Source organism: Penicillium waksmanii, assembly GCF_028829765.1.
Source record: "Penicillium waksmanii strain IBT 27052 chromosome Unknown utg000009l:1.0-4314994.0:1.0-4318279.0, whole genome shotgun sequence".
In the NCBI taxonomy this organism is placed as follows: Eukaryota; Fungi; Ascomycota; class Eurotiomycetes; order Eurotiales; family Aspergillaceae; genus Penicillium; species Penicillium waksmanii.
In genome coordinates, this window is record NW_026643255.1 from 1,352,511 (window position 1) to 1,378,851 (window position 26,341).

General features: G+C 48.9%; 9 protein-coding genes across 9 annotated transcripts; 5 read left to right on the plus strand and 4 right to left on the minus strand.

The window, feature by feature from the left end:
- Positions 1–93: 93 nt before the first annotated feature.
- N7481_010879 (phosphatidylinositol-3-phosphatase YMR1) lies at positions 94–4,416 on the minus strand (the record flags this gene model as incomplete). The annotated part of the gene is made up of 6 exons (XM_057270098.1): positions 94–1,648; positions 1,752–2,117; positions 3,105–3,695; positions 3,757–4,163; positions 4,302–4,318; positions 4,404–4,416. 6 exons carry the CDS (start codon positions 4,414–4,416, stop codon positions 94–96), a joined length of 2,949 nt encoding a protein of 982 aa, XP_057117272.1.
- A 393-nt stretch (positions 4,417–4,809) lies between these two features.
- On the plus strand, positions 4,810–5,217 carry N7481_010880 (uncharacterized protein; the record flags this gene model as incomplete). The annotated part of the gene is made up of 1 exon (XM_057270099.1): positions 4,810–5,217. The coding sequence occupies one exon, from the start codon at positions 4,810–4,812 to the stop codon at positions 5,215–5,217; it is 408 nt and encodes a 135-aa protein (XP_057117273.1).
- A 1,036-nt stretch (positions 5,218–6,253) lies between these two features.
- N7481_010881 (uncharacterized protein) lies at positions 6,254–8,199 on the minus strand (the record flags this gene model as incomplete). Its single annotated transcript, XM_057270100.1, has 2 exons — positions 6,254–6,292; positions 6,352–8,199. 2 exons carry the CDS (start codon positions 8,197–8,199, stop codon positions 6,254–6,256), a joined length of 1,887 nt encoding a protein of 628 aa, XP_057117274.1.
- Positions 8,200–9,830: 1,631 nt separating this feature from the next.
- N7481_010882 (uncharacterized protein) lies at positions 9,831–10,531 on the minus strand (the record flags this gene model as incomplete). Its single annotated transcript, XM_057270101.1, has 2 exons — positions 9,831–10,087; positions 10,132–10,531. The coding sequence occupies 2 exons, from the start codon at positions 10,529–10,531 to the stop codon at positions 9,831–9,833; spliced, it is 657 nt and encodes a 218-aa protein (XP_057117275.1).
- Positions 10,532–10,875: 344 nt separating this feature from the next.
- On the plus strand, positions 10,876–11,869 carry N7481_010883 (uncharacterized protein; the record flags this gene model as incomplete). The annotated part of the gene is made up of 3 exons (XM_057270102.1): positions 10,876–11,092; positions 11,147–11,404; positions 11,469–11,869. 3 exons carry the CDS (start codon positions 10,876–10,878, stop codon positions 11,867–11,869), a joined length of 876 nt encoding a protein of 291 aa, XP_057117276.1.
- A 5,656-nt stretch (positions 11,870–17,525) lies between these two features.
- N7481_010884 (uncharacterized protein) lies at positions 17,526–18,564 on the plus strand (the record flags this gene model as incomplete). The annotated part of the gene is made up of 2 exons (XM_057270103.1): positions 17,526–17,740; positions 17,775–18,564. The coding sequence occupies 2 exons, from the start codon at positions 17,526–17,528 to the stop codon at positions 18,562–18,564; spliced, it is 1,005 nt and encodes a 334-aa protein (XP_057117277.1).
- A 2,177-nt stretch (positions 18,565–20,741) lies between these two features.
- Positions 20,742–22,978, plus strand: N7481_010885 (uncharacterized protein; the record flags this gene model as incomplete). Its single annotated transcript, XM_057270104.1, has 3 exons — positions 20,742–21,090; positions 21,149–21,974; positions 22,036–22,978. 3 exons carry the CDS (start codon positions 20,742–20,744, stop codon positions 22,976–22,978), a joined length of 2,118 nt encoding a protein of 705 aa, XP_057117278.1.
- An 856-nt stretch (positions 22,979–23,834) lies between these two features.
- N7481_010886 (splicing factor 3B subunit 5 family protein) lies at positions 23,835–24,166 on the minus strand (the record flags this gene model as incomplete). The annotated part of the gene is made up of 2 exons (XM_057270105.1): positions 23,835–23,846; positions 23,924–24,166. The coding sequence occupies 2 exons, from the start codon at positions 24,164–24,166 to the stop codon at positions 23,835–23,837; spliced, it is 255 nt and encodes an 84-aa protein (XP_057117279.1).
- Positions 24,167–24,401: 235 nt separating this feature from the next.
- N7481_010887 (tRNA-specific adenosine deaminase) lies at positions 24,402–26,151 on the plus strand (the record flags this gene model as incomplete). The annotated part of the gene is given in 4 exon segments (XM_057270106.1): positions 24,402–24,555; positions 24,587–24,660; positions 24,741–25,769; positions 25,780–26,151. 4 exon segments carry the CDS (start codon positions 24,402–24,404, stop codon positions 26,149–26,151), a joined length of 1,629 nt encoding a protein of 542 aa, XP_057117280.1.
- Positions 26,152–26,341: the final 190 nt, after the last annotated feature.

Sequence of the window (26,341 nt, forward strand, 5' to 3'; positions counted from 1 at the left end):
GCGTAACATACACCATCCAGTTCTTCCATATCTTCCACATCTTCCATCCCATTCGCCTCAATCTTCCAGACCAAATCCATAGTAATAGTAATCTTATTGCATTTCCACCTCCATCGGCTTAGGTTTGCTCGCTTCCTTTTCAGGAGACTCATTTTTCAATGCCGCAAGATTGGAGATCCCAGATGTCACAGCCGCGATTCCAGATGCTGCTGCACTAGGCATAAAGGACTGCTGTGCGGTCTCCACGCCTGTCACAATAGGCGCACGGTTCTCACTGGGACTCTCACGTCCTGATCCTGGAGAGGATTCCGACGGTCGAGGCCCATTCATCTCCGAATCCGCTCGACCAAATGATTCGTTCCACCATCGAGTCTCGCTGGCTCGGGGGAAGATCAACCGCTCCTTCCCCCGCTTATGATCGTCCACCTCGGGGTCGTATTGCGGGTTAGTAAACTGCTCCCGGCGGGCAAGGAAATAATCCCATACACTCCGAGTTCGCTCCCGAGCCTGGGTATCCACCCGTTCTTTCTCATTGTTGAAGAGGAATGTTCCGAACTGGCACGCATAGAGATGGTAGAGAAGGCGTCGGAGGAAGCGCTCGTTGAATTCGAAGCGGGTGGGATACTGGTAAAGAAGCTGGTAGGTGGCATCCAGGAACTGGTGGAATACAGGGCTCGTCTCCTTCACCTTCGTCATCTCCTTTTCGGAAACAGCAGAACGAGGAGACGAGCTGGGCTTTTTGGCAGCAGGGCTGTCGGAGTCATAGCTCTGGAGCTCCCCATCCGAGTCTTGTAAAGAGTCGCGGCTGTTGTTATCCCGACCAAAGAAGCCCTTGGCACTGAGGAACGCATTCTCAATTGCCTTTCCTGCGCCACCACTTTCTCCAAATCCACGATTGGCATCTCCCCCGATACGTTCGTTCTCAATCTGGAACCATTTCTCACTATTCAAATGGCCAGATCGATGTCGGAACATGTGGCCAAACGACAGCCAATCTTTCTCCACGAGAACCATGAAGCCCTCCATGGTGCGAAAGTACGGGTCCAGGCAGATTTGACTCAAGGCACTGAGCTGACTGGTCCGGTCCCAGCCATCAGAGCAGTGAATGAGAACGTGGGAATGTGTCAGGCCAACCTGCCGGGTAATCAACCCAGCTCCATCCAAAATCCCGGCGATATGTTTCAACCACCCGCTTCGTGCTAACAGATCCCGATTCGGTCCCAGAGGAGTGACATCCGTCTCTTTTAGTGCATCGATGACTTTATTCAAGGAATCGCGCATAACATGGATGTTGTCGATCCCTAGGTATGCCTTCGTAGCAAATTTGTAGTTGTCCATGTTCTCCGAGCCAAGTCCAACTGCTTGCATAGCAAATGCATTCACCGTCGGACGCGCATCCACAATGAGATTCGACTGCTGAGCGCCGTATACCGCACGCTGCTCTTCGGGGTCTCCCTGGGTAGCAGCTAGCATATCATCCTCTATTTCCTCAGCATTGGACATGTCCCGGTCACTTTGTGAAGTCTCCGTGCTTTCCTGGCTGGAGTCAGATGCTTCCCTCTCTATGCTTGCCTGAGCGAAGCCAGCCAACGGGCGCTCCGAACGAGAGGTCGAGAAAATGGCAGCCAGTAACTTTTCATCCTGAATACTGCGGTTCTGACGGACACCAACCAAGGGTTGCGAGCTTCGGGTGATGCTACAGTTATTGACGGGGTGTAGGTAGGTCAAGGCTGGAATTCGTGCCCTTGAACGATAGCGTCCTGCATAGTTGATGGTGTTGTCGGAAATGGCCGAGGGCACCGGGATCAGTGCTGGGTACGTTGGGGAGAACTATCGACGATCTGAGTAAGTAATGTGGAGTCATCTTCTTCGCCTGGCCCATGCCAACTGTACCACGTACCTCGTAGTTGGTATTGACTTCGGATAGGCGCCATCCGGAGTTTTCCTTGTGGATTCCTTGCCGTTCCCACTCCTTGCGCGGGTCATACAAATCCCACCCGTTGAGTTCCTTCTCCGGAGGAGGCGGTTGGTAGGAGAAGGCGTATAGTTTGTCAAGGCGACCAGATTTACAGGTCCACTGCTTGATACTTTCATAAACCTCGCGGGCCTTGTTCTCGCTGGTGAAGTAGAAACAGACAAATGAAAAGTCTCGACAGCGCAGGCGGATGGAGGAGAGCTGGCGGGAGGCCGCGGGAGCCGGTCGCAGTGTACAAAATGAGATGATGGGGTAGGTAATCCAAAGCTCCTTCGGTCTGATTGCCACGCCCTTGGCTTGGTCCTCGCTGGAAACCGGGGGGGACGTGGGAAAAGATGAGGTGATGTGGGGTGAGGTGAAGGGTGCCGTCGACCTGGTCACCACGGCGAGCCAAGGTCACATTGTCAACCTGGGAAGAAGGCATGGTTAGTATCGGTGAGGCTATATCTTTAAGATTCTCATGAGAGACACCAACCTTAGCAACCCGTGTTCGCTCCATGCCTAAAGCGTGAATCACTGTGGGCGCATGATCTTCATCCTGAGGGAGGGGAAAGCTTGGGGTTGTGTTGTAGTGATGTTGTAGCGGGGCCGGGCGGACACCGCGCACTTCGGAGATTCCAGCAAAGCGATGGTATGCAAGATGGCCAAGTGACGCTGATCGGATCGAAGTTGAACTATCTATGACTCGGTCCCGAGGGAGTTGACAAGGGGACTCAGAGTCGGAGTGCGGGATGACAGGTCCAAGTTGGGAGAGAAAGAGAGAAAGAGCCCGGTTACACGTCAAGTCGAGTTTCCCCAAGGTTCAACTTGAAGTTGGGGGTCCGTCATGTGTGGGGCACCGCAGCATCACAACTTCAAGTTCAACAACCTTGGCCTTGGAGTTTACTAATAACTACTACCTAGGTAGGTACTAGTAGTAATGTCCTATCTAGGGTATTTTTTTTTGGTATTCTCCAGGACTGCGGAGGGTTCTTGAATAACTTGAATCCACTATCGGTGGTCTACATCGAATATTGTGGATATATACCTAGGTATCCTTGGATTTACTACTAGTACTACTAACTTCAAGTTCCAAGATTCAAGTTGACAGAACTTGAATGGTATATTTGCTGTTGCTATCTCATGCTACCTATTAGAGACAACCTCCCAACTTCGAAGATCATCTCGCACATCGAATTCGCACAGCTCATGCTCAGCATGTCGTCCCTTCCCACCACGGCCCTTTGCCCCATCATAAAATTGTTGTTCAAGACTGCCGCCCTTTTGAGCATTGCCCAGTGTAGATCGAGAGTCTGGCGTTTTCGAGCTGCTGCGGGAGTGGTTACTTGAGGTGCTCTTCGGTCGCCTCTCAAATCCGGGTGATAGGCTAGGCGACAATCTCTTGCCGGAGCGTGACTGTCGGGCCCCAGCTTCAGGGTCCAAAAAGTTATCCCGATGGTCGGGCCCCACGTAGCTTCCATTGACAGTGTTGTGGGCGTCGTTGTTCCAACAGGAGCTGCCTGAGAACAGCTCCTCAACTAGTTTATCGGCAGGCAAGTCGCATGATCGAGACGTCCACGAGGCCGCTAGGGTTCTTCGATATAGGTCTTGCATGTCGGCAGTCTCTCTGCTTTGTGTGTTGATCGAGGGCATCTGGCCGATCTCATCCGAGTCTATTGGCTCGGAAGAATGAACCACGCCCGCAATTCCTCCAAAGACGGTGGCCGATTTCAGATTTGGCCTGTGTCAGATTAGCATTAAACAATTGAAGAGGATGAAGCGATCCGGGGCGCTGGACATACGTAGTGAAGCCTCGATCTCCTTCCGTTTGGTGCATCGCAATCCCAATCTTAACGGTACTATTGACCTTGCTGTCGAACATAAGGTATCTTCTAACGACACCTTCATCCTCTTCAACCTTATCCACATATTCAGCAAGGTTGAGCTTGATTTTTCCAAGCACATTCTTCTCTATTGAAGAGTGGAACTCTTGAATGATTTCGAAGAATATTTCGCAGTCCTGGAGTGTGGATGCCCTGTCGATAGTGAGCCTCACATGGAGGACCTTTTCATAATTCCAGTATGCACGATGGTCACTGAGAGTCGCCTTTTCTGTGTGACCCTGATGCTCTGCTGAGACTCCTGACGGTAGGCGCCATCGCACATACGTAACGCCATTGCTCAAGGGAACATTGTTGATGTCGTTTATCTTGGGATAATGTCAGCATATATACGTGTCATATGACAAGATAGTGGAATCATACCCTCAATACCAGCTCAAATCGGGGCTATATATGTATTCGGATTAGTTTTGAGTGGCTTCATCTCCGGGGCTTCCGAAGCTTACCCTCCTATTTTTCGGGACTGGCAAGTGTCAAATGTCAGCCAGGTCAATTGAGATATGAAATGTGGCTATCCATGCCCAGGGAGCAGAGTAATTGTAACTTACCAAAAGCCTGCATAGTGGCTCAAGTGTATGTGGCCAAGCAGTCTTCAAGATGAGATAAGTCGACTCGTATGGGGATCTGCGCACCCACTATCATACGTCGAATACACAACAACTGGCCTACTTAAAGCCTCCCCAAGTGATTTATCTGGATATTGAGGTGTGATTTTGAGAAGAGCATTAATGGATCTTCCTTGATGTCGTCGTCCAGTCTCCCCGCATATGGTGATGTCGTGGGCGGTGAAGCACGACTCTGGCGAACCGCGGCAGAATATCCAAAGTCGTCGCCGAGTGACTTCCGACTTATCTCCCTTCATACTTCTCGCAACACTCCCCGCCATTTTCCTCAAGGCGGCCCCTCCTCTCTCGCCATCCTTCTTCCTCAGATTTCAATATTCACGCAGCAATCATGGTCAAAACCGAGCCTTTCCTTCCATCGCCCCCCTCCGAGACTGTCTCGGCTGTCCCTCTCGACTCTCCGATCCGAACAACCCCAATCCACCCCGATCTCCCGGAGGTCCAGCTGCCGGGTGAACCACTTCCGATTTACCAGTATCATCCGGTCACTTGTCAACCACTAGAAGAGCAAGATATTCGCACGGAGATCGAGCAGTTGCGTCAGGAATTCCCGACCAAAGAAACAGCTCTGAGAGCCCAGGAACTGGCCGCGAAAGAAGCGAGGAGGAAAATTGAAGAGGCCGAGAAGAAGAAGGAACAAGTTCAAAAGGCCATGGACAAAAAGGTCAAGGAGCGGGATATCGAGATGAAGGTGGTCTCCAAGTACCAAGAGGTTAAAGCATCGGAGATCCCGTCTTGAATGAGATGGATGGACTTTGGCTACGCTTGACAACATCAAGAAGCCGAAACAATAGCTATCTTGGCGCCCTAGTCTCATCGGAGAAGCGAAGTCCTCTCTCTGCCTTCCGACCTCATTTCTTGCCGAGCTGATTCCTGGGCCGCCTTCTTGGGCCCTGCATCAAGCCAACATTCCATGTCGAAAAGGTCTGGCGATACCCACCTTTGTCGCGTCAGGATCTACATCCCTGCCGAGATCGCCTGAATTAAGACAGGGCATGTCTTCAACGGCGAGCTGACTACTGTGCAACGGCAGAATATCATCAAGTTCAGCTGTCGCCAACCACCGAACAACTTCGAGACTATTTTGGCCGGACTCTGTCATCGTTAATCCTACGGACCATTCAATGGGATACAATCTGAGTCTTGTCAATTGCAGAGCAATATCTAGGCTATGGAAGAGGACGGGAGTTGGAATGATGCAGTGCCTACTAGGTCGGAAAGAAATGAACGTTCTGGATCTGGAGTAGCGCTATATTCAACGTGTCAGTTGCACAAACTCTTTTGACATTGTGTGTTGGTAATATCCGAATATCGACGTTTACACCGACGCATTTGTCGCATATGTCAGCATGAACGACAAGAAGTGTGGTTCTATCCATCCATATCTGCTTGCAAAGTCGAAATGACTTTCATGCCGCCATTCACGACCTCAAGATGCATGGCGTGCTGATCGAAAGCATGTCGACTATACCACTACAGTAATTAGGCATCCAGGTTGACATGTCATACCTTAGATAGGTTGTTTGAGGTTGTTTGCTCTCTCAATCTTTTCTCCTCCACCACTTTCATATTTCGTCCTTCGTCGCGCAGCTCCCAACACTATCTACAGTGCAAATAGGCTTACTAATGTCGTGAAGAGTAGTCCAGTATCGTTCAATTAAATCGTATTAAGCATATTAACGTACTCAGATATCATCGTGAGTTACCGTGATTAATTACTCGTTTTAAACATTACGGAAAGCAAACATGAGAAAAAAAAGCCCTCCTTCGCGCTTTTACAACGAATCAATCAACTTCACGACAAGAGGCAACAACTGAAAAAGAAGTCAGCAATGAGAGAATAAACAGGTTACTGAAAGAAGCGAAAACTTACATCAGATGCGTCCTCGATCAAAGTCTCTGTCTCATTAACAAACTTCGGCGAGAGAAGTTCATTTGCGTTTCCGAGGAGACTTCCAACCTTGGCCAAGAGATCGGGAGTGATGACCGGCGCAACACCAGTGACCAGCGATCGAGTATCGTTCACGAACCTCGGGCTTAAGAGGGTGGTTCCGTTGCCCAAAAGATAGGAGACGTTATGCAGTAGCTCGGGAGTGATCATGGGTGAGATTCCATTAATCAACCCACCAGTCGTTTTCACGAACGATGGGGTCAAGAGGGCATTCGCGTTGATAAGTAGTTCGTTGATCATATGGACTGACTTCCCAGTGAGGAGGTCATTGGCATTGGTAAGAAGACCATTAACCTCCTTCAGGAGCTCAGGTGTTACCACAGGAGCCACAGTATTGATGAGACCCTTAGTTTCCTTCACGAACCCAGGGCTAAGCAGGCTATTGCCGTTCTGGAGGAGGCTATTGACTTCCTTGAGAAGTTCAGGAGTAACGACAGGAGCAATTGTGTTGATAAGACCCTTGGTTTCTTTGACAAAGCCTGGGCTAAGTAAGCTATTGCCATTCTGGAGAAGGCTGTTGACCTCCTTCAGAAGCTCAGGGGTTACAGCGGGAGCAACTGTGTTGATCAAGCCCTTGGTCTCCTTGACGAATTCGGGTGACAGAAGTGTGTTGCCGTTCTGGAGAAGGCTATTGACCTCCTTCAGAAGCTCAGGTGTAACAGCAGGGGCGACGGTGTTAATAAGGCCCTTAGTCTCCTTAATAAAGCTGGGGGAGAGAAGGCTATTGCCGTTTTTGAGCAAAGAGTTGACCTCTTTCAGAAGTTCGGGGGTCACTACAGGCGCCACAGTATTGATTAGACCCTTGGTCTCCTTCACGAACTCGGGGCTCAACAGGTTATTTCCGTTTTTAAGCAAACCGTTGATTTCCTTGAACAGCTCCGGTGTAAGCACCGGGGCAACGGTGGTGATAAGACTCTTGGTCTCATGAACAAAGTCCTTAGTCAAGAGCTCGCTGGCATTGTCAAGCAAACCATTCAATTTGTTGATCAGGCTCTTGGTCAAAAGACTAGAGGCAGTCTCGATTAGGATCTTAGTCTGGTCTGTGGTCGTGTCATCGAGGAGATAGGCAACATGGTGGAAGAATGATTCGATATCCCCAAGGAGAGTCGGTGCCAGAAGTCCCTTAACACCCTCCAGGAAGCTCACGAAGTCCTTGAATGAATCAAGGAAAGTACCATCGAAGGAAAGCAGGCGACCATCATCATCACCATCCGCATGATCGCTATCAGCATAGCCGCCGCTGGTAGCAGAAGGCTCGGCGGACTGAGTAACCGTGGCTGTTTTATCTGTAGCAGACTTTTCAGTGGTGCTGCCAGTCATACTACCAGTCGCGCTACCAGATGCATGCGACGAGGCTGTACCAGTTGAGTCTGCGGTCTGTGAACTAGAGCCTGTGGACGATGGCATGCTGCTTTCAATGTTCGATGGATCCTTCTTCGGGTCGACCAAGTCGGCGGATTTTGTTGCCGTGTTCTGAGGGACATCCTCGCTCTTCTGGGATGACAGAACAGAGCTAGGAGAAGGCGTATCGGCAACGACATCATCCTCCTTCTTGTTACTGCTGGAATCGACCGTTGGGGCTGCCTGGTGAACTACCGGGGTCTCGGATGTGCTAGGAGCAGCATTTGCAGCCTTGGCAACGTTATCCTGAACATTCGAAACGGAGGTGGCATCCGGTCCGGCCTCGCTCGCACTAGACTGGTTGGTAGGGCCAGCCAGCGCAGTGCCAGATAGCACGAGGGTCGAGATGAAAGCGACAGAGAAACGCATCTTGGCTGCACACACACAGCAGAGGAAGAAGACGATATGGAAGCGGTTGCCGGCGATTGTCGTTCACGAGAATCCGCCATCTCCATATCTGGGAGACCTCCTTTTATGCCATCAGACGCTATTCCTCACCGATTCACTTCATGGGGCAGGAAATGGATTAGGCCGAGGACGGTTGATCTCCACATGTGAGCATTTCCAATCTTTACGCTCTTTTGATAGCTCTGATGTCAGTCCCCGAACATACACTCGCACTTGCTAGCGGAGTAGTTCCCCTTTTCGACCCGTGTTAGATACTCATGGGTGGATGTACTCTTGCGAGGCCTCCAGATATTTGAGCGGGAACGAAAGCGAAAGGCTCCATCCAAGTCATGATTCTGATCTTGTCCAATGGGGTTGGTGGACTAGCGAGGTTAGTGGCTTGGTCTTGCGGGGGAGTCTAATGGGGAAACGGGAAGAATGCGACGTCAAGAGTTCGTCTGCCCTTCGTTTAAAGGGTTCAGGGTCCGGGGCTGCCCGTGCCCTTGCAGATCGGCACGGATAGCCATGTTCCTGGCTAATGAGAACGAACGGGTACCTGAAGACCCGTTCGCTTACTTTGGGGCACAGTTTGAGTGGACTATGTGTGCTATTGAAACGCTGATCCTTTACGAACTGGTGTTGATCAGTATTTCCGAATCGAGATCTGACCTTCTCGTCTAACCGATAAGATCTTTTAGGAAGACGTCGGCGCTCCAAATAAGGCCCGATGAGATGATCATTAACTGCAGACGTCACCTTCACCGTGACATTGACGAATTTTCATTCCTGTCTTAGCCTGCCAAGTTTGTTCCAACAGCGATCTACACTGCTAGCATCATCATATGTTGATGATATTCTGGCATGGATGTTTTACTACCTAGGTAGTACTAGTACTCCGTACCAGTTCAAAGTCCTGTGAACTAGAAATAGGCAGTTGTCCCGACCTAGATACTGGAAAGCCAGCCTGTTCGGAAATCTAACTGTGCCAAAACCTCCACACTTTCTTTGAATACAGAACTATAGTTTGCAATTTGAATAACTCTCGGGTGGCTGCATAACACCCCCACACGCGACAGGAGCGCCTCTGCAGGGGTTCGCTTCCAAAATAGCGGGGCAGACTTGTCACTCTGTGGACCCTTCGCTCCTCGCGAGCGTTGCTAGCGCGAGGATCGCCGCGGGGATTTAAGGCCTCGGAGTTCGTTTAGAACCCGAGGGTTACTTTTGTGGTCATCTACCAGTAATTCCTATCAATAACGAGTGGTATTGCAGATTTATTGATAGCTTCGTTGTTGAAGGGAGGTTGATCCAATCTCTTCCAAAATTACCAATTACCAATTGGTGAACTACTTTATTAACTTGGGTGATCTTCTTTAGGAATGCCTAGGTAGGTCAAATTATCAATGATTTTTATCTGACAATTATCTTTTTCAAAAGCATGTTTGATATTGTATTGATGCGCATGAAAAGAAGAGCATAATTGCTCCGGTTGGCGGGCGTTATCGATCTCGGTAATTCGAGCATAACGTATTTTGACACGCCAAGATTTCACTCGATCGATCCATGGAAGATGCTTATTTTCATATGAAGCTTTGCTTTTTTTAGGTTCCTTGTTTCTAAGTAGGACTTGTTGGAGGCCCGATACGAGGTGGTCTGCCCCAGTTGCTCGGAGGGTTCGTTGTTTCGAAGTTATCTGCTTTGAGCGGGTCTTCGACTCGATGGAATATGACCGGTACAGTATTCGAAAATGTTCGAAGCTGATTAATTTCCAAGATTGTCAGAATGAAATATCTAGGTAATGCGAGGTCTTTGGTGTTGAGAGACACACCCTTTGTTTCACAATCTTCCAATGACCTCTGGGAACCGGCGAAGGCTTTGAACAATATACATGCAGTGATTGCAAATTATTACTCTGACCCCATATGTCCAATAAAGTCAGAATATGGAACTTTTGGGCATGGTCCATTCTCAGAATGCCATGCTGGATTTTCTGAAGTAGATGCTCGCTGATGAACTCGGTTATATCCATGTTTCGCATAACGAAATACGTTGGTGGCGTCTCATAGAGGTTGAGGGGTATTTTGTAGAGAACCTCAAGCGCTTCCGCAGTGATCTGTCTGTTGATCAGGAGAATAGTTGGTGTATGTCGTTCTATGTAAGGTCGTGGGTAGGCGCATACAGGACCGCGAGCACGGTCCATTTCGGCGGCGGCCAGAAGCTCTATTTGACGATACCCACAGACATATTCGTTCGGGTTTAGTGAGTAGGTGTAAATGATCAGACGAATCTCGGGCGGTAGGTCGAGGAAAGACGGCATTTTTGAAACTACCCGCGAAGAATAGTATGCGGTCTTCTGGCTTGCTGTTCATGGTCAGTTTGCCCCTCTTTGAGATGATTTCTCTCACAAATCTCGCGAGCTTTGCTTTTGCTTTGCCGCGGGAAAGATCTCTATCCCTTTCTAGCCAGTACCTCCCAATTTTGCGGACGAGATACACGGGGTAAACCTCACCGATTTCTGAGAATGCGGGTGAGAGGTCATGCTCGCGCGCATTCTTGCGGGGTTAAGCTTCCCCTCTCGAGAATAGCCGATGTCATCATTTTCAGCCTTGTCATCTTATTTCCGAATTCAGTCCTGCCATGATAAAACAATAATACAACAGTATGTCTTCGATCGCGACTACAGCCAAAACAGCAACTTCTTCGGCTCTGAATACCGAAAGGTCCGAGAATGGAGAGGTCAGAAGACTTCATCATATTCCACGACCTGCCACTAAAGAGGCAGAGCGAAAATGGCTACTAGGTCAAATGGCCGCCGCCTTTCGCATTTTTGCTAAGCTCGGATTTTCTGATGGGAGCAGTGGTCATATTAGCCTCCGAGGTATACCAACGAAGCCAGCCACTTTCAGTCTCTGCCAGTAGCTAACCTTATAAGATCCCATTGATCCACAGACATTCTGGATAAATCCGTATGGGGTGCACTTTGCCCTTTTGAAGGTATCAGACATGGTACGTGTTGATGAGAATGGAAATCGTGTAGATGGCGCCGATAAACCAGTCAATGCTGCTGGTTTCATGATCCATTCGGCAATCCACCAAAGGCGACCTGATATCAATGCTGCCTGTCATATGCATAGTCCTTACGGTAGAGCATGGAGTACATTTGGAAAGTCAATTGATATGATCAACCAAGGTATAATATCCATTCAATATATCAATGATTCAATTTTGGTACTGATTTCGAATTTCCGGTGAAGACTCCTGCATGTTCTACGACGATCTTTCTGTATACCCAGCCTTTGGTGGGGTTGTGTTCGCTCAGCAGGAGGGCCAACGTATCGCGGACTACCTTGGACCAAACAACAAGAATCTGATAATGCAAAACCACGGCCTACTCACTGCTGGTGATACAGTAGCCGAGGCAGCTGCATTTTTCATTGCACTAGAAAGAGCCTGTCAGGCACAACTACTAGTGGAGGCATCAACTGCCCCAGGTACAATTGGTGCTACCACGAGGGGTCTGAAGAAAACCCTTGTTGATCCTGAAACCGCACTATACACCAAGAAGGGAACGGGGTCGCCAGAAGCAATGTATATGCAATTCGAGCCTGAATATCAGCTTTTACTAAAGGAAAGTGGCGGTGAATTTCTAGAATAATTTGAGGATTTTCTAGTATGCTAGGTATATAATACAATCACATAAATACTGCCATTGGCATGGCTAGAGTGATTCCTGTTTTCTTCGAAAAATAAAGTGCGACTTTCTGCTGTCCAGGTGGGCTCAGGCCGTTTCGCCATACATTTTCGTAGAGCATTTGTATCGCATCAAATCTTCACTTATTTTAATATCAAAGTAGCCACCTGAAGAGCACCGCAGACAATTGATGACACTCAATTTACTGAAACAATCCTCAGTGAAGAAGCCAATTGTATTAAGAAAAGGCTACTGCGGCCTTTCAATACTTTACTCCATTTTAGGGAGCCCAAGATCGAGTCTTCAACTTCTCCCAGGATTTCTCTTGCCCTGCAGGGTTCTATTTTTCTTCTTTATTGCAATCACATTCATAGTTTGCGGCTATATCAATTATTATTCCCTCGTAGTGATACTAATCACACCAAATTACTGTAGACGTAAGCTTTCAATATCTATGGAGTAGAGCTGTGGGTTTTCTTCCAGGTATTACGATTGAGCCACACTGTACGACTAGAGAGTCCGTATATTCTCGGCAGTCTATAATTCACACACAATGGACTGTACTCATTTGACTTTTGGCAGTGACTAAGTAATTTGGATTCCTTAAAATAAATGTCATGGCTTGCATAGTTAGAAGACAAGCACAATTCGACATAGAGAATTGGAGGTAGTTCCAAAATGTGGAAAGTGTTATCTGCATCTCCTCTGCATCCAAGTTACTCTCGGTAGGTCTAAAAGTTCACTTCATATTTTAAACCTCCGCTTCCTTGTCTATTCTCACCGCATAAATATCCTCCTCTGGATAAATGCAGTGTCAATCTTTCAATCTGACAACTAAGCATGAACATCAGGGTATGAGCTGCAGGTAATATAGATCCCATGCACCCGATCAGTTTAGCTGTGTCGCGTAGTACTATAGATAATGCATGTACACCTTTCAGAAAAGCAAGCGTATGAGCTTTGGTGTGCTAGTAGTATCTTATAATTCTCGAAATTCACAGCCACGTGGTATAGTCTGGATATCAGGATTGCGGGGGCCAGGTTGGTCGCTGGAGTAAAGAACTGCGAGACGAATTTTCCCCTGGATGTATAGAAGTCGAAATCCTGTCACTCAAGCATATTTCCGAAAAGAAGGGGTTTGTCTTCGAGACTGATCATTCTTCCGTCGAAGACTCTAGTTCCTTCTCTGACTTTTGCAAGCACGTCTTCAACGAACATGGTGGAATGGTCATGGGTAGTAGAAGTCCTTCAATTTCCTAGTAAAACTACAATCTATATATGTCCACAGCAATGCTTTCTCTGAAAATACTAAGATATAATTTTTTTCAACCCTGAAATCCAATGGTACGGGCATCCGATTGAGACCGTGGAGCTAGGTCTCTCCAAATCATCTCTTGTCAACAAAGGCTTCTTCAAGTTTGAACAATCAAAATTATTAGCTGCTAAAAGTAATGTCTGAAGATGAGACTGGCGTCCGGGAAGTCCAATATCGGGTGACGAAACAAAGAAGTAACATCTTAAATGTACTGTCTCTAAGTGCTGCCTCGTTCCCCCGCTTCAAGATGTATCTCACTGAGATGTAAGACAATAGCCCTATATTTTGGCATAAAAGTAATCATCTTCTAGTGGTAAGTGAAGAACAAAAGTCTAAGAAACAATGCAGCCCCATCCATAATGGCATGGAACTCTGTCTATACGAGCTTACCGTATCGATGGCAAATAATAAAGCCGGTAATCATACTACGAGTATTTATGGATACCAGTGAGGCCACCCACACTGCCCACCATTCAACAATCACTTCTTAAGTGGGCACTTTGAGACCTCATCGTCATTATGAGAAACTAAAGCTTCCCAGCCCCATCGATGTTTCAATCTTCGAGGATGTATACGTAAGTGTCTCCGATCAGACCGCTCAAGAGCACGGTTCTACGGTGTGGAATGTGGGGAGCTAGGCATGAAAAAGAGGAAAGTCAAACGATGGTAGAGTGGGCTTTCATTGGCCCAATCGTGAGAATAAGCGCCGGTGTTGTAAAAATATCACAGCCCCCAAATCGGTCGCAACAAAGGCCTTCTTGAGAAGTTAGATTGCGTCATTCTGTCGGAACATATGCTCATGTACATATGTCGATGGCCCTAAATTTCAGCATCTTCGTGAGATTTTGTTTTTATTTTTGTTGGGAGTCACTATCCACACTGGGCCTCCTCAACGTCGACTGTGTAGGTTGTTCTGTCGGTCGCGGTAAGTGAAACACTCGTACCGTGTCTGATGACTATAGCCCTCTGTTGTTCTTTTTTTCTCTCTCATCCTTTCTGAAAGAGATAATGCCTCTGCCTAGGTATTACCCTTCGGCTCTGTAAAATGCCGAGATATCGGCTATAATAGTCGTATTAGGCAGATGTAAATCGTCGACAAGATCTTCGCCAGCATGTACATTTTGCAACCTGCAGATAAACAAGATTTTGCTAGACCATATGATCGATATCTCCAAGTGGGGTATTATCGGAGTAGTTTATTGTAGAAGAGTTAGTTTCATGGGGATCAGAGATCTCATCACAAGACCTACTACTGCTACTGTATACTACCAAGACTACTCCTCCATGGCCGAGAAGTAAATGACTAGTGCCGATTTCGGAACATTCACCCATGCATTTGCCCCTCATTATCATTGCCCGAGAAAAAGAAAATCGCTCACATGATTCGATTTTGCAACTTATTTCCTGGCGCATCTTGCACTTTGAAACTCATTGGGCGGTGGTCTACCGTGCAGTGGGTTTCAGACGGTGGGGTGGTCGGCTTATGCCGTGTGTGGATTAGATACGAACGAAGATCGTACAGAAAATATTTGGTGAGCCCATTGTTCAAGTTGAATGTCGGGATTGGTGACTCAAAGAAAGCCATGTGATATTTCGATCTAATTGCATATCCGGCTTCGTCATGGGACAAGTCAGAGTAAAGCATTGCAAACTTGATCTGCATCGGCGGCGTAGGATCTACGGCAGCTCGGTTTCAAATTCACCGTCTTTGTCCAGAATTACTATGACTCATAATGTCTTCCATAGAAAGCTGTTGGGATTCTGCAATGACGATTTCCAAGGCTAGTGGTATTCTAGAAATAGTTGGTGGGGGTTTTATGGCAGTCCTATATTGGCTTTGTAAGTGATGGGGGACGATGAGTTTCGGATCTGCCGAGGCTTTTGTTTGATAGCCCTATTTTCTCCGGAATTTGATTGGGTCACAATGCAAGTTGGCCCACTGGCAGAGTTTTAAGCGCTGAAATGTATAAGTTAAGCATATGTTTAATTAATTACTGCATGCTAGTAAATACTAGTTGACCCAATATTTTGGCTCCGATGCCCAACGGTAGCATCAGCCACAGCCCCGCTGGTGGCAACGTGACCACGTGGCGGAGAGTGGCAGTGTTCCACACGTGGCTAGTGTGTGGCTGTGGCTGTGGCGATGGCTGGGGCTGTTCCTATTTTCGGAAACACATCAACACTCGTAATTCTGCCATTCTGTCATTCGCCGCACTGACAAGGCAAATCCCCATGAAAATTCTTTCCTTCCGTATGTCCGGAGCATGTACTCCGTATGGAGTACGTTGATAACGGAATCTATCTACGGTATATTTTTTGTAAATGCCCTGTATCAGTAGTAAATGATGCCGACCTCCGATTCCAACCGCTCCGTCCTGTCCACTGGCACCCCCTTTACATCTTGTAGACCACATGACCGAACTGATATGCCGCCAGTCTTCAGGGTTTGTAGGAATGGACCAGTCATTGCACGAGGAGGGACCCGACACAGACTGAGATGCACGATATAGGAAAGGGGCTGCCTGTGAGATGAGATCACCTGGGGGAGGAAGGGCAAGGGCTGGGGGCTCCTCCTATTTCCAGAAGCTGCATTGCACAAAGCAGCATGAAAAAACCGGTAATGATACTACTACACTGTACTCCATACCTCCACGGGAGTGGGCGCCTCCTCAAAGTCTAGTGAAGGCGGACCGGGGAGGTTCAGCCCAATCGCAGATCGCAGCAGGGATCTCAGCTGCCCGCGCATCGGCCGGACTCGGTAGCCACCGGCGAATCCGCGTGCTGAAGCGGCCCAAGACCAGCTGCCCCACGTCTGCTCGACCCTCCATCAGCTGAGGTCGTCCATGGTTGTGCTGGGCTAGCGTGGTCGACACATCCAAACAAAGACGAGAGTGCGCAAGAAAAAAAAAGAGTCGGTGCTCTCTCGCATCTAGCATCGCATCGAGTCATTTGCTTTTTTTTTTCCCTTTTCTGCTGCAACCCTTTCCCCTCGATTGAGAGTCCTGAAACCCAGTACGGAGTAGTCAAGGGGTGAAGAAGGGGGTTGACTTTGGGGAACGTGGGATCTCATCTGTTGTGCGATAGCGTCGACGGGGACTGGGGCGAGTAGGGTTTGTGGAGTCGTTTAGCTGCATGAAGGCGTCTGAAGATTTCCAGACTGAACCGGCGAGATGGGACGGCTCTAGATTCATTTCGACCCCATTGAATTGAATGTACGGAGTAGTATGTCTGAGTCTATACGAAATGACGAAGGTGTCCCCCCCCTTGGTCCCCAGACGACACAACCTTGGAAGTTGACAGATCGAGAAGAGGGCAAGCCATCGAGGCCTCGCCCTCAAGAGGATAGATAACTTGGGAATCATGCAGCGAGGCAAGGCCGGGCGACCCAAATAGGCAATTCGGAGGATTTGGCTGGCCCGCAGGTCAACTCGCAGCGCGGATCATCGGGGCTTAGCTTTTGCAGTTTGGGGCATGCTGCAGATGGCTCTGACCGAATGGACGTGCAACGCGCAGACCGTGAGACTGGGAATCCAGTGCGATTCAAGGTTTTGATTGTTTCGAAACACGGCGGTTGTGGTTTCACGGAACCGAGCTGCAGAAGATAGAAGTAGTGGATGTGGATTATCAGACTAGTGGGTTGGATTAGTGGATAAAATGAATGCAGTGATCGTAGAGCAAAGCTGGAATGGTCAGAAGTAGCTGTAATTGTGTACGAAGCAAATGTATACATGCAACTGTGCACTGTCCACATCCAAGCCGAAGAGTATTGCCACCGGAGAGGCCGACTGTACGGGCTATACGATACCAAAACCGGCTCCATCAGGCTGCATATTCAATCCACCAGGGCCAGTTAGTAACTACTAACAGTGCTCGTAGTGGCCGATACCAAATACGGTTCCTACGTTACCCACCCCGGGTTTAGTTTGTTAGTTTCTTACTTCTACGGTGGAATGCCCTTCATGACTCTCCTTCTTCCCTCCTGTTCACCTGTTATATCTAATTTCTTTCTATCGCGCATTCGCCCGCACAACTAATTTAGAATATCCTCTCTTTTCGATAACTCACACCTCCGATCTGAAAGGCCCAGTCAATCCAAATCTTCATCTGCTTACGTGCGCAGCTGGGAAATATCACTTGTGTGGGCGAATGTCGCCTTTTACGATTTCTTCGATCTACATTCTTTTATAACAACAACCACACGCGTTCCTTTTTTTATATTCTTTTTGCTTTTTCTTATCAACACATCTCTTTTTCTGACCAAGAATTGAACGCCGGACGTATCATTCATATCGCACAGAGTTCATAATGCCTACAGTCTTACTGCCTTCGTCGGCAGCTGCGTTTGCCCCGCGATCCTCGCCCAATGTCGTTCTCACCAGAAAGGTTGCACCGTGGTTGACGGCGACTCTAAAACGAGTCAACCGAGTCAAGCGCCCTTTGAACAACGTGACTCAACACACCCGCTGTCTTACCGAAACCCTGTCGTCGAGCAATGCCATCTGGACTCTATGCTCCATGATGTTCACCAAAGCCCCCCGAATCGGAACTGCGCAGGGACGACAACCCGCTGGTGGAAGGCCTGTTCAATTATCAGATGATTCATATCGAGGCCTATGTGGTACACGTCGACATGGTTTCCCGTAACGAAGTGGCATTCAAGCTGACACCGGAGACGATCGAAGCACTGGTGGATTTTCATAAAGACATCTATTCGGTCGATGCTGCCGCCAACACATGGGACTGGTCGGGTAAACAGGCTCAGCTGAAGAAGCTAGAAGAGGAGTTCGTACAGGCCGCCAACAAGTTCGTCTACCGCGCCGATGCCGAAGCCCTGGAAGGTCTCGAGGAAGATGGAGCGGGCGAACTTCTATGTGGTCGCAGTGAGGATGCCCAAGCTGCGATATCAGCGCTCTTCGTGCCTCTATTGCCCCCACCCCCGCGGGTGGTGGATGTTCTCCGACCTGTCCCTCTGCTGCCCAGCTCGACAGGCCCGGAGACCTGGTGGCATCAGAATGTGCCTTACCCGTCTTCGCACGTCGAGTCGTGGAAGGTATTGCCGCCCAGTCCATCCCCGGTCAGCACGGGTGATATTAATCCGAATCTCTGGGCTAGTATTGGTTTCGGTGATGCTCAGTCTCAGCTGCCTTCGCCCACCCCATCTTACAGCCAACCCTTCACCACCGCGCCCTACCCATCCTACGACTGCATGGCCGCCACCTCTGCCGCCATTTCCACCCTTCCGCTGCCCAGTATGCTCGTGCAACCCTGCAGCACGGCTGCCAACATGTGCGGCTTCGGTGGCTGGGAGAACTTCGCCCCGCTGCAGTATGGCATGACCATCTAGCTCCCAGTGCGGAGTGGACTCGACGTCGACTCCTCCCAGCAAGTGGAAATGGCTCCCCCACCACGTCCTCCAGCCACAGAACCAGACCTGTTTGGTCCCTGATGTCGATCGTCGGGTGACTAGGGCCTGTATGTTTCTCGTGTGACTGCAAGGCAACGACAACCACAATTACCAAAAAAAGATCCGACTTTGGCATTCTTGACGGCGTTCTTTTCGACTGTGCATCTGTGATACTCCACCTCGCCCATTGCATCAATATTCCCGGATAATTCTTGTGAACGGCATTCGCGTTTTCTTGGTTGTTTTCTTGATTGTTGATTTGATACGATACATGCTTTGTTTTATTCAGCCAGCGTCAGCGTGTCTCTCTCTCTGTTTTCTATTTATTGTCTGCGTTTTGCATCGAGAAGCGGCGGGTCGGCTCTTGTGTTCCTTTCTCTTTGTGTTTCATTTCCCACATATATGTCATGAAGACCAGGTCTGCCTCGCGGCACGGGATATGAATTTGGATGTGGAATGTCCATCGTTATGTCTTTCATTTCTTGAGGCCGCGATTCAGCAGTTGCACAAAAGGGTGGGCTACTATACCGCGTCGACTGGTTTTGTCACGGTCTGCCCCCTTCTTTGTTGCTTCACCTCGCTGAGGACCCATCTCCTTCCGGTACAGGATATCGGACTGGTAAACACCCCTTCATTGGGTTGTTTTAGGACATGGTCTACGCGGCTGGTGCGACTTGACTAACATTTGACATGTTTGGTCGGGTTACGCCCTTTTCTCGGCTTTGAGGTGACGATGATCACCCCGTGCGAAGAGAGTGTGCGCCATCCCATCGTCCGACCCGGTTGCACTATTTCGCTTGAAGCGAGCATCCGGGGGCGAGGAGTCGGGCAAGAAGCCACCTTGAGGTCTGTGACCTCAGCATTCTTCTGCCTCCGTCTCCCTGCGACGATGGTTTGAATAGCACTGCTTTCCCAACGCGGGGGAATTCATCGATATACCACCGTTGCCGATCTTTAGGTTCATCTCCTACACTCTTCGGGCTGGGTTTTTTATGACCCGGAGGAGCTCGGTCGTCGGGGGACTCTTTTCACTGGATGATGGAGTCTACATTCTTTGCGCCCCGACGTCGGGAATCGGATGCCGGATCTTTTCGTTCTTTTTTGTCTGCAGTCGAGGGGCTAGTCCCTTCGCGCTGGCTGTCTTATTCTCTTCTCCTGGCTTTTTGTCCATCTATTTATTAGCTTAGTCAATCTGTATGTATCTTTTAGGCTAGTCACTTAATGAGGTACATGCAACACAACAGACCAGTTCAGAGTAGACAAGCAGTACAATCTTCGACAAAGAACTTGAGAAGAGTCTCAACATTTCTAAACTTGAAGGTATTAGACATTCGCAAATGAAGATGAGCAGACTAGTAGTATTGACGCAATAATATTTCTACAAAGTACTCTACTGCGCCTTTTGGGTCACTGCCGTCCGTGCCGATGAATTACAGACGGACCACAATTGAATATGACTTTGATTCACAGGAAAGTTTTGAGAAGTAGCACTTTAAATGTAATACACAAGTAAATTTATAAATGAGATAGACAAACAAAAACAAAAATGCAACTAGCCTGAATGCTCCACCATCCAATGACGTCAGTACCCCCGGCCGCACGAAACAAAGCAGGCTTCAACATGCAAACCTGCAATCAAGTGGCAATTATATCTGCCCTGTATTTCAGAAGATTGGACTGTTGATCTCCTGAGCAGATCGATTTATTACACTTGGCCTTGTGGCGTGAGTGGTTCTCGCATCTTCGGTCGTAATCGAGCTTGTTCTCGATTTCCACCGACCTCCGACTCCCCCGCGTCTACTCCGCAATTCTCCTACAAACTCAACCACCTCCTCCTGCTCGCATTATCCCCCCTACCGCACTGTTATTTTTCTTTTGATCTCGCCTTCATCGTGAGATTTATCATTCAAACATTCATTGGTAAGATTAGTCAGCCAATCTACCGCTGTGGCGCTGCTAGTTCCGGCGTGAAACGGCGGGGCAAAGCAAAAGGCGTACCTGTTCTCCAGAGTTACTAACTTCTGCGGATACACAGTTCACTGTCCTACCCTGACTACCCGAACTTCTGTTTGTGCTACAATCAGACAATCCAACCCGAGCCTCCCCAAAACGCCCTCATGGCTACCCTCCATGATGCCCTTCAATGTCTCAAGCCAACATCCTGGGACGTAGTCCCCCAAACGCCCGACGAACTGCGAGAATATGTGCGCGATATGTTCAAGAATAGTCGTCTAGTCGCCGAATCTCTTCCAGACCCACCACCTCTTGAAGGTGGAACTGGAACCGGAGATCTCTCTTCTACTACACATTCCGCCCGCGTCGTGCCGTCGGCCGCACGAGTCGAGGAGACAGATCCGGAGATTACCGCTCTGCAGAATCAATGGGGTAAACCGTTAAAGATGGGCGGGCCAAAGGACAACCCTCTCGGCGTGACTGTGTGGAAACTATCCGCGAACGATGGGGGCGGTTCGTGGTTTGGGCGACGGAGTGTACATGAGGGTCTTTCCTTATGCGCGATGGCAAGAGAAAATGTCGTCGGAATATGATGAAACGCTGAAGCTCAACCGCAAGAAGATTGAAAAGGGCCAAACGCCTGATGAATGTATTCGCGGAATCGGGGCTGAGGAGAAGGTCGAATCAATTGAGGTTAAGGATGATGATGGATCTGTCCTCGGCCAGGTAATGGTCTATCATGTATCGGCTCAATTTCCCAAACCTACTGCCCCGCGAGACTTTGTGGCTTTGATCATTACTTCAGAAGCTGGTTTGCGAGTTGGTGGGACTAAACAGCTGGGCCGGAGTTGGATGATGATTTCCAAGCCAGTTGACCACCCTGATGTGCCGCATAAGAACGGATATACCAGAGGCGAGTACGAATCCGTGGAACTCATTCGTGAGATTCCACGAAAGAGCAACGATTCCAGTTCGATCAGCAATGGAGATGCTAAGAAGTCGGACAAGGATGCGCTGGAGAATGACGAGGACGAACCGAACCCCGTCGAATGGATTATGGTCACTCGAAGTGATCCGGGTGGCAGCATCCCCCGATGGATGGTGGATAAGGGCACGCCTAGGAGTGTCGGTGCCGACGCTGCCAAATTCGTTGACTGGGCAAGCAAAGATGAAAGCCCCGGGAAAAAGTCGTCTGATAATTCTAGTCAGAAATCCCAAGATGCTACCAAGTCTGATGCCGATAGTGTCAATTCCGATGACTATCACTCATACTCAGAGTCAGACTCGGAATCAGAATTCACTGACACCGACGCCCAATCTCACCACGGCCTAATCGCAAGTGTCACTGGCTTGCTCAACACTGGTATTGAACGGTTTGCGCCCCAATCAGTGCCAGAGTACATACCGCACCACCATCAGTTACCCCCCCGATACGCCAATTGAGAATCAGATGTCTAGAGCGAGTACCAATGAAGCGCCAACATCGCATCCAAGACAATCCATCTCTACCGGCGGTACCGGATCAACGAAGACTCGCGAGCCAGATCAAGGCTCTTTGTCATCAGTCCAGTCCGAAGGAAATATACCAGGGCTCGAGCATAACAATCTACCCCCAGCCGAACTCATAAAAATGACCAAAGCCGGCAAATTAAGTCACCACGAGAAAGAACTCGCAAAGCTCGCCCTACGTAAACGTGAAATTGACGCAAAGCTCGACACCATCCGCTCGAAACTAGACAAACTCCAACTTTCCTCGCAAAGCAATCCCTCCCTACCCTTGAAGGGTGCCTTCGATCTTGCAGATAGCAGTGATCAGAGCGGTATGCTTAAAAAGCCATCAGAGAAGCGCTCCTCAACACCGGCTAGCTCCGCAACACAGAAAAGTCAGCAAGCGAGTAGCAGTGACGGGCAGTCATCTTCGCAGACCAAGACGCCACAAAATTCAGAGCCAGCGGTCCCTGCGCATAAGGCTGCGTCGCAGCTTTTCAGCGAGGAAGCTAAGCTGCTCAAACAGCTGCGCAAGGTTGAGGGGAGTCAATTGAAGGTTGCGTCTAAGATTGAGGAGAGGCGGAAAAAGGAAACCGAGAAGTCGAAGTCGAAGTCTGAGGAAAGACTGAAAAAGGAAGCGGGTCGGGAAGAGAAGTCCAAGTCCAAATCTGAAGAGAAGCAGAAGAAGGAGACCGAAAAGTCTAGCTCTAAGTCCGACGAAAAATTGAAGAAGGAAGCGGAACGAGAGGAGAAATCAAAGTATAAAGCTCAGGCGGAGAGTCTTAAAACTGAGGTTAAGGACCTGAAGAAGGAAATTTCTAAATTGCGGGACGACAGGCAGAAATGGATTGATTTGGTTGCTTCGTTGCAGGCGGAGAATACGAAGTTGGCCGCAGCGTCTGGTCATGACTGAGTGAATGAAATTGAATGGGGATGTCTTTTCGATTTGCCGACTGTTGGTAAATTTCATGTTCAGCGAATATCTTTGTCTGACTGGGCGTCGTGGATTTGCGTTTGGGCTATCTTTTTTTTACTGCTACATTAGGCCTGCCTTTACAAATATGTCTCATTTCTTTTGAAGTGAATTGAATGGATCTAGCATTGATCATAGAAGGCTTGGTGAATATGGATTGCCAAAAATACTAGGTAACGACCGAGCTGAATTGACACCACATGCTCCTAGATGAGAGTATGCCATTGTGGATCGTATCTCAGACGCTTATGAAGACTCATGGATTCTCTCGATCTTTGCGCATGTCCCACAATCCAGGACGGAACAAGCGAGTAGTCCGTTAGTTCACCTAGTGAATGGCCAAACAGACCGTTCCGACAGGTTCCGTAGTCGATGTATCTGCAGACAGAACCATCTCGGTCACAACCAAGCAATCGCAGTCTTCAAATCGACTTGTCAGTCCCGAATTTTATCCCCCGAGTGGCCGAATCCATCAGCCGATCATATCACCGCGTTCGATGTTAAGTGCAGGGCAAGCGTTTGCTGGGGGTTTGCCGAGTCGCGAGCTCTTCGTTCCAGACATATCCAATCCATTTGATCCAACTCGATTATCCAAGCTCCATGTCGCGCTATCAGCGCCAATTTGTGCCTTGCCTTGCCAGGTGGGTATCATGTCTCTCATTGTCGCAGGCAATGAACGCGTAAAGGTCAAAACGCCGTAATCGAGTCGCCATCACTATTCCTCCGATATGAAAAAGAAAATGGGGTATTTCGCACGAGTGCGATGGTCTTCACCACCAAATATTGCTCGAATTTATTACTCCTGAGTCTAGAGTCGTAAACGAGAAAGCGTTAGTGAACACAGTCTTGCCAGTCTTTTTCTCCTCAACATCGCTCCACACATACCTCTGGAGGGTTTCCAGCTCCCCGAACCATTTTCTCAAGCATCATTATCCGAACCTTCTCCTTCGGTTCACCCATACCAACAGACATGTACGAGAGCAGCGGGTTGTGGCCGACGTAGGAAGAATAGCTGTCGCGGAGGATGTTGGAGGTCCACTCGTACTTGGTGGTGTCGGCGTGGCCGGTACCGATGTAACGGGCCTGGAGAGCCTCGAGGTTCTGGAGGGTGCGCAGCTTGTCGGCCATTGTACGGGATGTGAGGTGGTATGCTTGGGGAAGAAGTGTAGAAGTGTCGTGGAGCGAAGTCGCAGGTGTTCGTCGAAGCCGCGGCGGAATCGAAAGAATGAGGAGGGGTCACGTGGTTCCCTATAAAAATCACGATTTGACCGCTCGGTTTCGTCCGAACGCAAAGATTATTATTTTATCATCGTTTATAAAAAGCTGTCCTTTTCTCTCAAGTACAGCCTGTACAGGGCGTGAGATGTCCGAGTCTGAGGATCCGGTGCCATTGCCGTCGCGCATAGCATCGCTGGTCCATGCGCATTTTGATGCGCTACCCACGCGCAGTAAACCATCTATTTTTCCCGATGGATCAAGGGAGTGGATTCCTATGACTGGCATTGTGATTGTAGCTGGTATGTGCTTTTCGTGTCTCTATTATTTTAGATGGTTTCATCGGTGCTTATTCGTTAAATAGGAGAAAATACACTTTCCGAGAGTCTGCATTGTATTACAATTACGTATGTCTTTCTAATAACTTACCATCGCATACTATTTGATAGACTGTTTTTACCTCAGGAAGATTCTTGATGGCTAATAGATCCATAGGAGCGGGGCCAAATGTCTTTCAGCCTCTCACATCCCACACTGCCGAGGGCTCGTCCTGCACGATTGCCATGCAGAGATCCTTGCCATTCGAGCATTCAACCACTGGCTTCTAACAGAATGCCACAGTCTGCTGGCAGAAGAAATAATAGCCAAAGACAATGCGGACTCGGTGTGTGAAAATAGACCCATTTCACCGTTTATCCGCAGAAGGGAAGGCAAAGACCACAAAATTAAGACGTCAACAAAATGGCCACCATTCGAGCTTCAACCCGATATCAAAATATACATGTACTGCACCTGCGCACCCTGCGGCGACGCAAGCATGGAACTCTGCATGGCCTCCCAGGAAGACGCCACGCCATGGGAGGTGATGCAAGAGAAGGCATCCAACCCAGAAGAATCCGAGGGGGAAATGCTAGACGGCCGAGCCCATTTCTCTCTTCTTGGTGTCGTCCGTCGAAAGCCCGCGCGAATGGATGCTGAATCTACGCGCAGCAAATCATGCTCTGACAAACTTGCCCTGCGACAGGTCTCTTCATTACTCTCGTGCGAAACGAGTCGTCTCGTCGCTCCTACCGAGAGTGCATACCTAGCCGGTCTAATTCTTCCAGAGGATGAAATCAGTCAATCTGGGTGTGAGCGATCCTTTGGTGAGAGTGGTCGAATGAAAGCTCTGGCTGGGCGGTCTTGGGCTGGTAGCTCGAGCACGACACCAGGAGGAGATACAGCTGGATATCGATTTCGTCCATTCCAGGTCCTTTCCGTTTCTGCCGAGCAAATAGAGTCACAATGGCGTTTTTCCAAGATGAAGAGGGACAGTTCATCTTTGTCAACGGACGGATCAGAGAAAGCTAAACCAGCGGTTGTGTCTAAGAAAAATAGACCCAGCAACGTTAGTGCGATCTGGACAGCAGCGCCGTCTTATTCTCACACCTGCGCTGCACTGGTAGATACAGGCAGCAAATCCTTGCCCGCTTTGAACAAGACGAAGACTGGATTGTTTGAAAATGTCATCAATGGGGTGAAGCAAGGGAATCGTGCTACTACCCCTCTTGCGAGGGGGGGCCTCTTCACTTTCTCGGGCTAAGCTCTGGGGCCTGGCTCGCAATGTCATCCAGCCGAGCGCATGCCATGGTCCTCCAGGCCCTTTACAGGAGGAATTATCCATGTCAGAAGTGGACCGTGTTGACCATGGTTCTTTGGGTATATTTCAACAGCACGTGCTACAGTCGACTACCTATGATGAATTCAAACGAGCAATCGGCGGCTCAACAGACCCCAACCAGGTTCGTGTGGATGCTATGAACGATGCAAAGGCGGTTCTCAAGGGGTGGGTACCGAACTCGGGGGATGAAAATTGGGGATTGGACGTGCTAATTGACCCTCAGAAGAGGAAGCGTTGAATACAAAATATCTCAGAATAATATTAAATACTAGTAAAAGTAGTACACATAATTAGCCTACATCAGGCATTCAATGTGGAAATAGAAGTGTGCGATCGTTTCCCATTATCGTAGCACTATTTTCAAACCAAAGCAAGCAAATATTGTACAGCTAAATTTTTCAATTAGGACTTCAGCCTCCGTAACGAAT